Here is a 15823-nt window from a genome sequence, read left to right as displayed (position 1 = left end):
GCAACACAATTTACAGTAGCCAAATGCTGGAAGCAATGTAAGTGCCCATCAGTAAATGAATGGATCAAAAACTATGGTACATTTACATGATGGAATACAATCAAGCATAAAGAAAGAAGGAGCTCCTACTTTTATGACATCATGGGTAGAACTGGAGAGCATTATGCTTAGTAAAATAAGCCAAGCGGTGAAAGACAAATACCATATGATCTCACCTTTAACTGGAACCTAATCAATAAAACAAACAAGCAAGAAAAATATGACCAGAGACATTGAAATTAAGAACAATCTGGCAGTAACCAGAGGAGAGGAGGGAGGGGATGATAGGGGAAAAGAGGGGAAGGGATTCCAGGAACAGCCATAAAGGACACATGGACATAACCAAGGGAGAATGGAATCAGGGGAGGGAGGGGCTTGCTGGGTGGGGGTCAGTGCAGGGGGAAGGGGGTAAATGCAGGCAACAGTACTTGAACAACAGTAAAATTTAAAAAATAAACATAAAATGAAAGAACAGATGAAAGTTCCAGAAAAAATAGAACTAGGTGACAAAGAGATAGCCTACCTATCAGATGCATATTTCAAAACACTGGTAATCAAGATGCTCACAGAAATGGTTGAGTGTGGTCACAAAATAGAGAAAAAAAACGAAGGCTGTGAAAAGTTAAATAAAGGAAAATGTACAGGGAACCAACAGTGGCGGGAAGGAAACAGGGATGCAAATCAACACTTTGGAGTGGAAGGGAGAAATAAACATTCAACCAGAACACAATAAAGAAACAAGAATTCAAAAAAATATGAGGAGAGGCTTAGGAACCTCCAGGACAACTTTAAGCATTCCAACATCTGAATCATAGGGGTACCAGATGGAGAAGAGGAAGAGCAAGAAATTGAAAATTTATTTGAAAAAATAATGAAGGAGAACTTCCCTAATCTGGCAAAGTAAATAGACTTCCAGGAAGTCCAGAAAGCTCAATCTCAAAGAAGTTAGACCCAAGGAAGCACACACTAAGGCACATCATAATTCCATTACCCGAGATTAACGATAAGGAGAGAATCTTAAAAGCAGCAAGAAAAAAGGAGACAGTTACTTAGAAAGGAGTTTCCATTTGATTATGAGTAGACTGACAGACTGGTAACTGTCTCCAAAGAAACCTTGCAGGCAAGAAGGGGCTGGAAAGAAGTATTCAAAGTCATGAAGGGCAAGGACCTACATCCAAGATTACTCTATTCAGCAAAGCTATCTTTGAGAATGGAAGGGCAGATAAAGTGCTTCCCAGATAAGGTCAAGTTAAAGGAGTTCATCATCACCAAGCCCTATTACATGAAATGTAAAGAGACTTATCTAGGAAATAGATCAAAACTATGAACAGTAAACTGACAACAAACTCACAACTATCAACAACTGAACCTAAAAAAAAAATAAACTAGAACTGAACCTATGAAAACCAAAACTAGTAAGCAAACAACTAGAACAGGAGCAGAATCATAGAAATGGAGGTCACATGGAGGGTTATCAGTAAGGAGGATGGGAAAATAGGTACAGGAAATAAGTAGCATAAATGGTAGGTACAAAATAGATTGCAGGTGGTTAAGAATAATATAGAAAATGTAGAAGCCAAAGAACTTATATGTACCCATGGACATGAGCTAAGGGCAAGGGGGAATGCTGGTGGGAAGGGGAGTGCAGGGCAAAGTGGGATAAAGAAGGGGAAATGGGACAACTGTAATAGCATAATCAATAAAATATATTTTTTAAAAAGAAAACTATTCTATTTATAAAGAGAAAAAGTATATCACTATCCATCCAGGTTTGACATCCTAGGCCTAGTGCAACGTGTTATTTCTTGCAGCAGTAAATCTAAGTAGATAACTTCTGTCATACTTTCCTTTTATTTTACTTTTTATTTTTATTAAAGTTATACATACATAGAACTTAAAGAGGCAATTCATTCTAGAAGGTTTATTGGAAAATACAGCCATCTATAGAGCCACCAGCACCAATTTCCCACTTTTCTGAGGCAATTACTTCATTAGTTGGTTGTTCCTGAAATGTAACTCAGTGTCTCTCTTTTTTTTCTTTTTTTTCTTTAATTCTTGTTCAAGTACAGTTTTCTGTCTTATACTCCCAGCCCTGCCCCCCCCCCAGTGCTCTTAAATAATATGCTTAGATGGCAGTTAACTTGATTTTTTATTTTTAAACATCCTCCAGTGATTTCACAGTGTGGAAGAAGAGAGTTTAGGTCTACTTAACCCCAGCTACCCCTACTACCAAGTCCCCCATTCTGCCCAACAAGTTATATCATAAATTAGTTAGACAGTAGTCTGTGCTTAGTTTATTATGACTCTGTGACCACTATTCACACATACATAACAATTCATCTACCTTTCTTGCACAACCTGTGTTTTCCCTGGGGTTTATAATTACCTTTTCTGTTGTTTGTTCATTTGCTTAGTTTTCTATTTTCTGTTCCCTGAGCTCTCTAATCTCCTTTCCAGGAGTTCAAAATTATCAGATGTTCCATTTATTCTGTGCTTTTGTCATCATTACTTCTGCATCCTCTGGCCTCTAATCTGGCTATGTTATTCTGTAAGCCTGCTGCAAAAAGCCTGCTGCAATTTCCTTTTACTGTCTTTTTAGGATCTTCCTTCACTATTCTGGAAATTTTCCTCACTTATTATTATAGATATTTTATCGATATATTGTTTTGTGATAACATAGTTGTATGTAACAAGTGGTTTTTTCCCCTATTTGGTGGAGCACATCTTCTAGTAGCTTTTTGAGAAGGGATGTGTGGAAAGCAAATTTTTTTAGGCAAAGCCTTTCTTTTTAATCTTTTCTCATTTTTAATGAATAGGTGATCTGGATGTCTTCAAAATTGTCTTATAGTTTCCAGTGCTTTCATTCAAAAATAAAATGTCGTTCTGGTTTTGACTTTTTGTATATAATACTGTTTCTCTCTCTCTCTCTCTCTCTCTCTCTCTCTCTCTCTCTCTCTCTCTGATAGTTTCCTAGGACCTTTTATGTCCCCATATCAAATTTTTTATTCACTTAACTGGACACTCAGAGGGCCCTCTTACTCAGAAAAAAAATGCATGTCAACAACTTCTGGAAATTTTCCTTGAATGATTCATTTGACTATTTCTATTCCTCTGTCTTCTAGATCTTCTGTTCTTTAAATGCTGGGTATCTTGTGTTTTCTCTTAAGATGTGGGGTGTGCAGTCACTAGTCTGCTTGAAGTTTAGGAGGAAGTTTGAGGGTTAAATTCTTGAGCATTCTTTCAGTTATCCTGTTTCTAAGCTCCCCTACATTCCCATGTCTAGAGCTTTGACTAGTTGTTCTTCTAATTTTCAACTTCCAAAATTTTGTTTCTCTGACCAGTTCTTTTATTCTTTTTCTTGTGGGTTTATGCCCTTTTGAAATCCCTTTATTATTACTTTGTCATGGTACAATGAGGCAGAGCAAAGGTAATAGTTTGTGTTCAACCTGCTATCTTTAACTAAAAACCCAAGTGATTTTAAAAAAAAGTTAGTATTGGTCTTTGCCACATGTTTCAAGTCCATTTGCCTATTTATAATAAATTGAGTAAATATTCACAACCTTTTGTGATCTGCTGAAAAATGAACAATCTGATCTAATTTAATCTATTTTGTAGCTAGTGAATGAGCTGATGATACAAGGATAGAATGATAAAAGGGCAAGGAAATGCTTTGTATTTGCTCTGAAGTGATTCTTTAGAACCCGTCCTGTTCTTGACAACCCCATGATCTGTAGTTTAAATCTGCAAATAAGATACCTAACAAGGTAAAACTAGCAACAAAGCATACATAAGTGTCCATATAACAAGTGGAAGAATGTGTTAATAGAAAGAGACTGGACTCATTATTCATTTATGGTTCTATTTAAGTCATATCTTTCATGTTATCTGAATCCAGAAAGCCTCCTCTGGTTTGACTTTGCCTGATTTGTTATTTATAGACTGATGCAGTGGTCAGGGAGAGGAAAGGCACCAAAGGTTGCCTTGTCCCTGGTATCCCTTTTTTCTATTATCTTTGGTGTAGTGTGTGCCTGTCATTGGTCCAGCTGAGTTTGACATTTGCTTTCTCCTTTTTCACTTACCAGCCCGAATGCAAAGGCTGTCAGACAAGAATGCAAAGGCCGTCATGTCCTGTGGCCATGGGATAGTTGACACTTTTCTAGGGGAGGCAGAAAGAAGTTGTGAATGACATCCCAGGAAGCACCCCCCACATGGCATTGTGGACTCACCTGTTTTTCTGTGAGGGTCTGCCAACATGGACCTACTCCACAAAGCAAAGAAAGAATACCAGATATTCTCCAAAAAGAGACTTTGAAGACTATACTAAGGAGAAATTACTCTTCCTTCAGAATAAGGGTCTTACCCTGGCATCCCTGACTCCCTCCCCTGCCCTACCCTTTCTTCTGTGCAATGCTTGGCCCTGGCCCCTTTGTCCTCCTTAATCACACCCAGAGTCCTCCTTCCCTGCAGGGAGTCTGGACACAGCTTCCAAGGCTTCCTTAGCCTCCAGCAATACGCTTATTAGGGTAGGCTCAACAGAGCCATTGTATCTTTAAAGGGACACCTTCCAACTGCCTAAGAACAATATTTTCTCCAGATCAATATGCAAAATGAGCTTCAAAAATTCTGATTAAACCAGGGTCAAATGCCAACTAGGCCAGACATATAATAGAGATGAGAAAAGAAGGCCAGGATGGGAGTGCCAATTGGGCTTGCCCATGCCCAATGGGCAGGGAGCCACCTTCTAAAGGGTGGCTCTGGGTCTTCATTCCACACTGGAGCATGAGCTATGGCAGCTGTTAGGTTGTTGATGAGAACAGAGAGTAAGATTGCTCATCCCATCCCCTTATGGGATGTTAGGGATGCTAAGACTGATCCATTCCCAGGAGACATGGGACTCCTCTGACAAGTGACTGTGCACCAAAGGTTCCCCTTCGTCTTCAAAAACTGTCTTCAGAAAGCCCTTGGTCGTTCTGAACCATTTTTCAGACTACACCTAACCTCCTTTCTCTCTCCTTTACAGGGTAAGACCCAAATCTCGTGGGGTGGCATACCCAACTCACCTGACTCCTTCCACATTTTCTCTCATGGGTGTCCCCCCTAATAAAAGTAGAGAATGCAGCTGTCTACTTTTGTTGAACCCCAGGAAGATGGGATTAAATCACTCTCAGAAAAACAAGGTGATGAGACAACACAGCCCAGACCAGCATGGCCCAGGCACAGATATGGCAATGTCCACTCCCAATAGCAGATTTGCCTGTATTGCTGATTTAATCCCATCTTGACAACTGCTTTTCAGAAGGTCCAAGCTAGAGATCTTCAATAAATTCATACTGACTGGCTGATTGACTGATCCAGGACAGGAGACCAAAATACAGGGCTGTGATTCAGGTTCATCACTGGCTGGAGCCAGGAGGAGCTACGTTTTCTCCATTTGCACAGTCATGTGTCCTGTTTCTTACTGTCTTTCCCCCTCTTTTACTCCAGGTTGTGGCTCTTTCCTCCTGGTGCCTGCTGAGGGATTCGATTTACTACACACTGTCAGTGGTCGCACTCATCATGGTAAGTGTGTGATGGACACCTCGCCTGAGTTCCCTCACATGGAACTCCCAATCATCCTTCCTACCACTCAGGGTTAGCACATGCAGCTCCTCTGCATGGAGCAGGTTCAAGGTGTCTAGTGGTAAATGAATGAATGGATGTCTGTCTACTCATGAAGGTGGCCTTTCTTTCTTCCATCTACTTTGATCACCTCACACTCCAGCCTGATTAGCTTAGTGCTCAGAACAGGAGTGTTGACTGGTTACCTGATTCCATGAGAGCCACTGCTGTTGTTTTGTGACCCCCTTTACCATTTCCTCTCACTTTACTCGTGGGCTCCTCTGTAACTCCCCTCATCATCCGTATGCCTGGATTGGACTTCTCCCTCTCACTCTGTATGCTCTCCCAGGACAGCCCTATCCTTCCCACAGCAGCCATTGCCATTGCCACCTTTATACATACACCTCTACATTGTGTTCTTAGGAGCAGCTGCTCCCTGAGGTCCAGCCATGATTTAACAATGCTCTACTAGACATCTTTATGTCCCAAATGGAACATGTCTCTAAACTTAGGACAATGCTCCAAGACTAGCTCTCTTTCTATATTTCAGCCCCCATTCCTATCTTGCCACCCAATCTTGGAATGATTAAACTGATCTTTCCTCCAAGAAACCCATTTGCCTCAACTGCCCTGAGGATCGTCATCTTGCAAAAAATCTCCCCAGTGTGTCCCTCCTTAGCCATTTTAGTTGAGGCTTTTTACATCTCCAGCCTGAACTGACACAGCTCATCCAGGTCAATGTTAGAGTGAATAGTGTCACTGCCATCGCCCCCTCCCATGTTCATTCCCCCCCAGTCAGTCCTCAGAGTGCTGTAAGTAGTATCTCTACGAAGAACATCTGTGAGCACCATTCTCTTGTTTAAATGGTTGATGGCTCTATGTCACCTATGGGGACTAACTAAACCCCTTAGCTTGACAACTGAGCTGTCCAGGAGAAGGGTAGCAAATTAGAAAGAACTAAAATGGGAGTTGGAAGATCTGACTCCTAATTCTGGACCCTCCCCCTTATAATCTCTAGTGACCATGGGGAAATCAGTCTCCCCAGGTCTTAGTTTTCTTACCTACAGGTCACAGTGAAGATCTTGGGTTAGATCTACAGTCTCCTCACTCCAGAGCCATTGATAATTTAGAGATTGAGACCGACCCAAGGAGCAGAGGATTAGACGACCTCATGTTGGGTGTGAAGATGCTGTTGAGCTCCTTAGTAAACTCAAGGACACATTTGACTTTGTGTTGTGATTCTCAATTATTACCTGTGGAAAAGGTATGATCACCCCAAATCTAGAGGGCTTTGTTCATGGAGCTGAGACCTCTCAAACACTCTGCAGCGTTGTTTGTGGTGTGCTATGTTCTTCCACCTGTAGGGTATTTTAGGATAATTTCTGAAAATTACTTTTTTAGAGAGACAGGGCTAGGTTCTGGGGTAATTAATGCAGCTCTCTATTTTTGCTGAACTCCAAAAAGAGATGATCACTCTCAGAAAAACAAGGCAATAAGACAGCACCACCCAGGCCAGTGTGGCCCAGAGCACAGATGTGGCAGTGTCCACTCCTAATAGCAGATTTGTTGGTGTCAGCTTCTTTCTCAGTTTACAGCATAGACACCTCCTGGTCTATGTGTGAAACAACTTGTCTTGTGTCAAATTCATCTGGACACATCCAAGATGAAACAGCTGTACTTGTTGCTAATGATGTGTGAGGAAGTGAAGCAGGTTTGCATCTTCAGGCTGCAAGTGCCACTCGCCTGAGCCAAGTCTGGGCAAAACCATCTTCTAGCCCCACTTGCACAGGCAAATTGCAGAGCTGAGTGGACAAAACACTCAGGCTGCCAGCAGCTCCGCAGTTCCCTCAGAGGGCAGCAACGTGATTCTTTACCCTTCGCTGAAGGCGAACTGTGTTTAAATACCAGATGTCAAGGCTAGATTTTGTGATTTTGAGAAAAATTACATTTTTCCACTGTTAGGAAGTAATGGAAAAAATAAAGTAGGGTCCTCGGGGCTTGGTTCTTTTTAGTTTACCTGGTGTTCCTCCAACTTCCATGTGCACTGGAAATGCCCTGCATGCGTATTTAAAAGGCACAACTGGAGATTTTAACTCAGTAAGTTCTAGAGTAGAACCAGGAATTTTCCCTTTACCCAGGATCTCCCCCACCCCTTTCTGTGGTTCTGATGCCAGCAGCACCACACTGCACTTTGAGAAACTGAACTTCAAATTCTGTTGGGCACCATTTCTTCTGGATATCCCTCTGACACAAGACAGTGATCATTTCTAGAGTGAATTTTGAGGTTCTCAACAGTGAGACATAGTGGCAGCTTGGTTGTTTGAACTTCTGACTGTTATTCATTCGTGTGGTCATTTTCACATGAAACTTAAAATCAGCATGAAGAGTAAAACAGTCTTCTACCCAGAAGACTTAGCACTTAGTGTCTCTTAACAATGGAGGTTTCTCAGTGCTGCCAAATCTGTTCCATACCCAACACTAAGCTGTATCTTTTTGTCAAAGTTTCCTATTTTCCTCTTCCTATGTTCTCCTAATGTAGTGGTAAAAAAATCACTTTCCTTCTGGCCTTCCTTATATAATACTAAGCTTTTCTATCAATAGGCATTTGAAATTTCTGTATTTAAAAGCCTTTCCTTCTATCCACAATTACCAACCATCTGAACAATGTATTTTAACTATTAGGGTTTTTTAACTCTCTTCCCCTTTTTATGATTCTAAAATTTTAGAAGGCTGAACTACTGGTCCCCTGAGGTGATACAATAAAGAACTTACTCACCCAGAGGATAAGTCTGGACTAAATGAGACCAGATGTCACTTTTATTTACACCCCTGGGAGCGGTTCTTCAGACCCGGCAGAGGAGCCAGGATAACAACCCACAGGGCTTGAGGAGCCTCTTCTCCAGAGAGGTTCACGACCACTGGGCCAGGGGAGCGCTAATAGAATCATCATTACCTGAATTCTGAAACAGCTAAACAGGAAGTTTGCACAGAATGAACTTGGCCAGAAGAAAAACCATTAGAATAAGACAACTATGTGCATTCTGAAACCAACAGAGCTTAACAGTTATTTGAGAAGGGACTCAATTCTTTTTGGTCTTTGGGTTTTACCCAACCTTTGCTCTGTGCTATTTTTCTAGTGAGTTTTTAGGGAGAAAGCAGAAGAAATTAAGAATGTGTTATTGTCTAAAGCAGCTATAACTTCATGAATGTGCAGTGTATGTGTCTCAGAGCCTTTCTCCTGCCCCATCAAGCATCCCCTCCACCCTGGTGACGTTCTCTGCAGTGAAGCCTCAGACCCCGAAGAAGCAGGATATGGCTGGGATGATTGCCCCATGACCTTGGTCTCTCTCTAGAAGTGTCCCCTTTTCAGATCTGGGGGCATTCTAGGTTCTTTAAGAGACTGTCCCTGTGTGCATCTACCCAATAGTGTCCAAATCCTTACAGTCCCTCCTTCTGCTTCTCTCCCTCCCCAAGTAGCTACCCCAAATGACTTCCACCACAGAAAGCTGCAGCTTCCCAGTCCTATCTTTGCTCAAAATTCCAGGAGGCCTCCCAGTCTCTTTTATTAAAATGTTACTGTAATTTACATAATTGTGTAATTTACATAAATGCAAATGATTCATTACATCCTCAATTTAACAGCTGCCCTAAAATGAATACTTTATTTTTACCTTTCATTTCTGTGTTGAGATGTGGGGATGTGAGCCTCAAGTGAAGGGAAACCTCCTGTGGAGTGGAGAAGCCGCAGGCTCCAGGATAGCTCAGATTGGTTCACAGATGCAGATTCAGGAGTGCTGTCCACCTGGAAAAGGGCCTTCAGGAGGCCCTCAGAGCAACCTGAGCACTGGCACAGCAGTGAGCTCATTGGAGGTGACACTGCCCTCTCTGTCTCCCCGGAGAGCCCATGAAATCTCCCTTCTGGAGGGGATTCTATGGAGACAAGGAGAGGCCTCAAGTGATCCAGCTGCCACACATGGCCTAGGCAGCACTGTGCAGTATGGCAGCCACTGGGCACAGGTGGGTATTGAGTTCTCAAAGTGCAGCTGGTGAGACCATGAGACTAAAATTTTGATTTGATTAACTGAAATTTACATAGCCACATGTGGCTAGTGCCTATCATATTAGATAGCACAGTTGCAGAGAGCAAGTTCTTCCATAGAAAACAGGCCTACATTCTCACAACATCTTTAGCTTGATACTTAATACAGGACTAAGTGTTATGTTGGTCTGTCAATGATTTTCCAGTTCAATACTCATGACTATACAAGCTAGCTATTGTAGGACTCCCATTTTACAGATAGCAAAACTGAGGCTCCAGGAATTCACAGATCTGCCAAAGATCAGGTTTATCAGAGTCGGTGCCTAAGATGACATTATCTACACCACCCTGGCAAAGAATTCAGATTTTCCTTCCAGTAAAATCTGCCTCTTTTTGTGTTAGAAATCATCCTGATTTTACTTCATTTACTATGTAACCTGCCATTAGAGAGGACTGTCTGCTGCACTTAACTCTACATTTTCAGACTGATGGGAATAGCTTCCACCACCCCTCTCCAGGAATTCTGTAACACACTTAATATTAAATAACCTAGAAATCTTCTTATCTTGCTCTTTCTTTAAGAGAAAATACATCTTAGAATCATGTTGGTGACTGTTCTTAACACCCCGAGGGTCTCCATGGCCCTGCCCCTCTGGCTTATCACCCTCTTACCCTCCTGAAGCCCCTCCACCATCAGGTCTGCCTGCTAGACATCCTAATGCCACAACTCCTGTTCAGCCTTCAAGTGTAAACCATATCCATGCAGAGCAGCAACTGTCCAGTACATTCCATCTGGTTCCTCTTCAGACAGGATCACCATGGGCTAAGCTACCGGCAGCCCTCATCCCCGAAGCTGAGGCAGCCAGGACTCCATTTGGGCACATCGGAGGGAGTCTACCTGCTGTAGAAGTGGGGGAGGGAGAGGAGTGCCCAAGGTAGGACAGATTGTCAAAGTTTCAGTCTCCTGAAAGAGAGTGATGGCATTGATTTTCTATCATTTCCACTGCTTAAAATTCGAACAGTGCAAGTGATTATAATATAAGCTAAGAAATTAGCTTCAGCAATATGGTCACCCTACTCTATGGTTACAGCTAACAGTAAGCAAACCCAGGGATTAACATGCAGTGCAGGGACAGCCACCTGTCTCCCTGTGCAGAGCTCAGTTGGCTTCTCCACTCCTGCCCACATACCTGGGTGAATCCAGTCTCGTCTTTCCCCCACTATTCCATGTTAAATGTGCCACTCCCTTAGCTGTTCCCTGGGATATTCTGACATCCACAGATCCACCTGCTGATGTCAGCCCGTCTCTCTTAGAAGAATTGTAGAGCAGACACCAAGACTGAAAAGCTGGTTTCTATGATACCCAATCCTTTCTTGAAGTCAGGGGGAAGAGAGTGTTTCTTCAAATTCACTCCTCTGTGTTCCATTTAGCTCATCTGAGGAACAGGTGCAAAGCTCCAGGCAAAGCTGAAAGTAGCTTTGGATGAACCATGGGTGGGTCAGAGACCATGTCCTTTCACCAGTGATGTGCTGCAAGGCTGGGACCCCCATATCAGTCAGCACCACCCACATGGGATTACTGGGGAGCAGACCCAGTGCGCGGCCCCCAAATGCAACCAGCATAACACAAAGAGCTGCCTTCCCAAGGCCTGTTTTCAAAAATCCAACTGAGAAAAAAGGGTGGTTCCATTCTGAAGGGCACCCAGCACGTCCCCTGAACTTCAACACATCCTGAGGATTGAGTGTTGGCATTAAGCAGAGGGAACCGCCTGTCCCAAACTCAGAACACCAGACAGGAGCTGCCTCCAGGAGGCAGAAGGGTTAGCTAAAGGCTCCTTGCCCTGTGACAGCAGTGGGTTAGCTAAAGGCTCCTTCAGGAGACTGTATGTCTTGAGGTATTTGCACTCCTTCCAGGAGATTTAATGGAGCTGCAAAATGGACTTGGATTGACTTCATTTCAACCTCGCTGCCATGGCAGAAAGACAGGTCTGAGGACTGTGACATGAGCCCCATCTTGTGGTTACTGGGTAGAACTGCGACCAGGTTTCTTGGTTCAGACGGGGTTTAAAAATTTCAAGTGGTTTCCTTCCCAAGTAATACTGCCATAAGGGATGGGGGAAGTTGTCTTGTCTTCTTTTACTCACAGAGAGAGCACAAAGATACAAGGGAATGTGCAGCACTTGTCTTAAGAGAATTAAATAAAATTAAATCTCTAAGGAATAACAAATCCATTCCCTCTAACCATCTGCGACATCAAGTGAGTCTCCTTGTCCTTGTCATGCAAAGAGTTTTCAGACACGCTGATTCCAACACTTCTTAAGGATGTACTCCGCTGGAGGAACATTTTGTGAACAGTACTAATTTTCTCGTTTGCAGTCTTCTAGGTGATTGGCAATCAGCTGGTCAGCCTCCTCCAAGCAACACCACCAGAGGCTCAGAAGCAGCTCCTAACACTCTCCACCTCCTCTCCCCATGAACAAGCCAACTTCCATTTAGAAAAGGACTTGTTTCTAGTCATTTTTATCCATTTTATTGTTCTTTTGTGGGTCTCTTTCTCTCTCTTTTATTTTTTTTTACTTTTTTTTTTTTTTTTGCTCAGTCCTTCTAAAGTAATGGGATAAAATCCAGACTGTTTGCCTATTAGTCACGGGGTAGATAAGGCCTCCTGGCATTCAGTGGTCAGTTATTTGAAGGTTTCCAGACCATCAACATCTGTTAGTACTCCAGTGAGATCATCTGCATTTCTCTTTCTCTGTCCATCTCCTTGAACCATAGTACAGCCCCCAGCTGCCCCTGCCATAAGCATCACCTGGACTTCAGACCATGATGCTCCATCCTTAACTGTGTATCTCACCCAGTGTTGTCCAAGTTTGCCCCACTATTTCTCTGATTTATTGTGCTCCCTGTAAATTCTATTCTCAGTTTGGGATCCTTTGTACAGTTAAGCCCATTCTGATTTTTCTTTTATTGATATGGTTACTAAAATAATAGCTAAAGATGTATTGATCAGCACCCCTACATGTCAGATCACACATAATAAGAGCTTTCTAAAAGCCACTTTCATATTATAGAGATCACCTGCCTTCCCCAATAAATGAAAATTAAATTGGTGCTCTAATAAACTCTTTACCAGTGTCTTGCACTCTCTTAAGGCCCATAGCCTTAAGGATGTGAGAAAAATCAATGAATTGATTTTTCCAGCCCACAGCCCAAGATTAATATTAAATTAACTTCAATTAAGAGAAAACATTTTCCAGCTTAAATTATTTGTTCTGTTCCATGCTTTCTTGACAACAATTATCTTAAAGCCAGTGATTATACAAAAGCAGCTGCGAATACCTTCCAGGAAGTGTATTTCATACCATCCAGCCTGGGTTGTACAATTAATTCTTTCATTTCCTTAATCCTCTTCCTATTGTAGTTTGACATTTTCATCCAAATGTCAGTCTGTTGAATCTGATAACAACAAGAGTCATCAACCTAATGAAGTCAACATCTTTTTTCATGTTTCTGAGGAAGAGCAAGTTACAAACAAGTGTGCCCCTTTCTCATACCTCTGTCTGCGCCTTCGGGACCCTTGGAGGGAAGTCCTTTTACACGCCTCTGCCCTACATGCTGTACGTCTTTGTAGTGGTTTCCTCCACATCACTCACAACTGATGGTTACTATCATCACTGGGGACTAAAGCCATGCCCACATCATTAGCTGAATTTATTGTCTCTTGGCAGTAATGATGCTTTACACCCAGACCGTCTGACAACTTTCTACTTTAGAGTTTCCATTGGACCACTGTCCCTAAATGAAAATCCCTCAGACGCGGTCATACTCTAAGCAGTCATATCAATGAGCATAGAAAGAAAGCTGTGACCAGCCGTTGGCTCCTGCGTGAATAAAATGCAGGTGCATCCATCTAGTTTCAACAATGTGCTGTCTGGGCAGAGAAGTGATATAGCAAACACCACAATAAGAGCCAGGTATGAGTTCTAGAACTAACTCTGCAGCAAATTTAGCAACCCCAAGGAAAATTTCCATGTTATCTGTGGTTCAATTTTCATGTATAAATCAAAGGACTTGAATTATACCAGTGTGTTTCCCCAAAAATTAAAAATGATTTTAGGTGATGTATGGATTAGGGCTTAAATAAATTCAATCTTGTCATGTATTTTTTGGATCTTGACTGATCAGAAGTCTCCCTTTGGTATTTGTGTGTCTTCCATGCTCAACCCTTGCTAATCTTCTTTAACAAAAGGGCAGGCCTGTAGCCCAGTGCCTGGACAGCCCAGATTCTCAATCACTGCAATCATTGTTATTGCATTTACTTTTTACCCTCTACACCTCTACACGTAGTAGCAACTGGCACTGATTCTCCACTTCTGGTTGTGATGTAAAGTTTCCTTTGAAAATAAATTTAAGGAAATAAAATATAGGTCAACAGGAAGAAAAATGTTGAATACAAAGAAGGCTAAATGCTTGCATAAAAGCTTGAAGGTGCTATACAGTGCACAGAGCCATGCACACATCTTACAGGTGGCCCATAGTGACTGATGTGTAGAAGCACCCACCAAGCTCCTGCATCCCTGCCAGACCTAAAATTCCACAGTGCATCTTGCTCTATACAACAGTTAGTCATAATCCACTGTTGGACAGAAATTTCAGGAAGAACAGGATGACCTAATGCTTCTCCCCTCCATATCATTGTCCACTCCAGTCTGCCAGCAACATCTCCTTCCACTAATAACAGCCACAGACTAACCCAGCATACAGGGGAGCTTACCCACAGGTTCTTCATGTTCCAGCCCTGATTTTCATCATGCTGGTGACAAGGGAAGACAGTTGTACAACATGTGTGTTTGTATATGCATGGACACTTGTGTCTAATCTATACTTTTTTTCCACAGTTCATTTATGATGAACAAGTTTCCTGGTAAGTACCTCTATTTCCCTTCCAACATTCCTTGTTATGTTGTAGAGCCAAATATATCAAAGACCAGAGTCAGGGTTTAAGAAAGAAAGGGAAATGTCATGGTAGTTTGGAACAACTAGCATTTCTTGGGAACCCTCTGTCCACTTCAATTAAAAAATTGAATTAGCTGCATAGAGATATTTTCCCTTGGACTAGGGTGGTGGACCTCCACTTGGGATCCTAATATCTAGATGTCTTCATCATTCAGGTTAGATGGCATGACTTAGCTGTGCCTTTCTGCAGTCAGCCATTTGCCAGACCATAGTTAAGATTTGACTCATCTTTTCAAATTGTGTGCACAACCTGTTGAGATATTCCAAATACCATGAATACCAATACCATGTATATCTCAGGAACCAGAGATGGAGGCACTTTTGTGACCTTCAACCCATTAAAGGTCTGCCTGACATTCCAGAAGATCTTAGAGCTCTGAAAAGTCAGTGATTTTTTTGGACATATAAAAAATGGCCAAATTAAATATATGGGAACATTTGCATTTGGACCAATTCTCCAAATCCCTATTTTTGACATGGGTTCCAAGTAAGTCAAATATATTTAAAATGGCAATTGAATTTGAGTGTGTTGTGAATTCTTGTTACCTTTTTTAAAAAGTAATTGATCTGTAGAAGTGAAATAATGCCTTAGAAATACATAGGTGTGGTAATGTATTATTTAAATATAAGTGAGCTAGAAAAGGAAGTACAGAGTCTACCAGTCTTCATTCTCAGAAAAATGAGTGCTAACACTTCATTAGCATGGCATCACTGTGTCTTGGGATATGTCTATGACTTTCAAAATTTGGAGGTGGGAGAGAACTTACCACATTAACAGTAAATGTTATACACTGTCCCAGGGTATTAAGTTACTTTTTCCAACTCTCTCATCTGACCAAGAAGGGTGAGGAGAATATAGCTGGGAAACTTGCTTTAAGGCACATAATCTTTATATTGACCTATTAAAAATAAGAAAGTCATCTTTGAGTTACAGTGATGAACAGGCTAAAAAAGACGGAGATCCCCAGGAGCGCAATCAAGTTAGAAGTCAGGGAGAACCTTCTTGTGGAACCCGCCTGGATGTGGTCACCAGATGGAGTGGTGACTTTTTACCCATGTCCTTGGGAATTGAGTGCAGTACAAGAAAACACAGAAGCATTCTGGCTCCTGCTGATGGCACGGTCAGCCCAG

At 42.0% G+C, this 15823-nt stretch overlaps 1 protein-coding gene across 1 annotated transcript in view; it reads left to right on the top strand.

The window, feature by feature from the left end:
- The window catches only part of SLC24A3 (solute carrier family 24 member 3), a 598815-nt gene that overhangs the window by 513955 nt on the left and 69037 nt on the right, over nt 1–15823 (top strand). The window contains exons 7-8 of the mRNA XM_037057030.1: nt 5524–5598; nt 14575–14600. Coding sequence (XP_036912925.1) covers nt 5524–5598; nt 14575–14600 — 101 coding nt within the window. The remainder of the gene's footprint in view (nt 1–5523; nt 5599–14574; nt 14601–15823) is intronic.

The sequence above is a fragment of the Sturnira hondurensis genome, unplaced genomic scaffold, assembly GCF_014824575.4.
Source record: "Sturnira hondurensis isolate 20B ecotype Veracruz unplaced genomic scaffold, ASM1482457v3 Scaffold0009244, whole genome shotgun sequence".
NCBI lineage: Eukaryota > Metazoa > Chordata > Mammalia > Chiroptera > Phyllostomidae > Sturnira > Sturnira hondurensis.
Note: the sequence above shows the minus strand (reverse complement) of the source record. Positions and strands in the feature narration are given on the sequence as shown.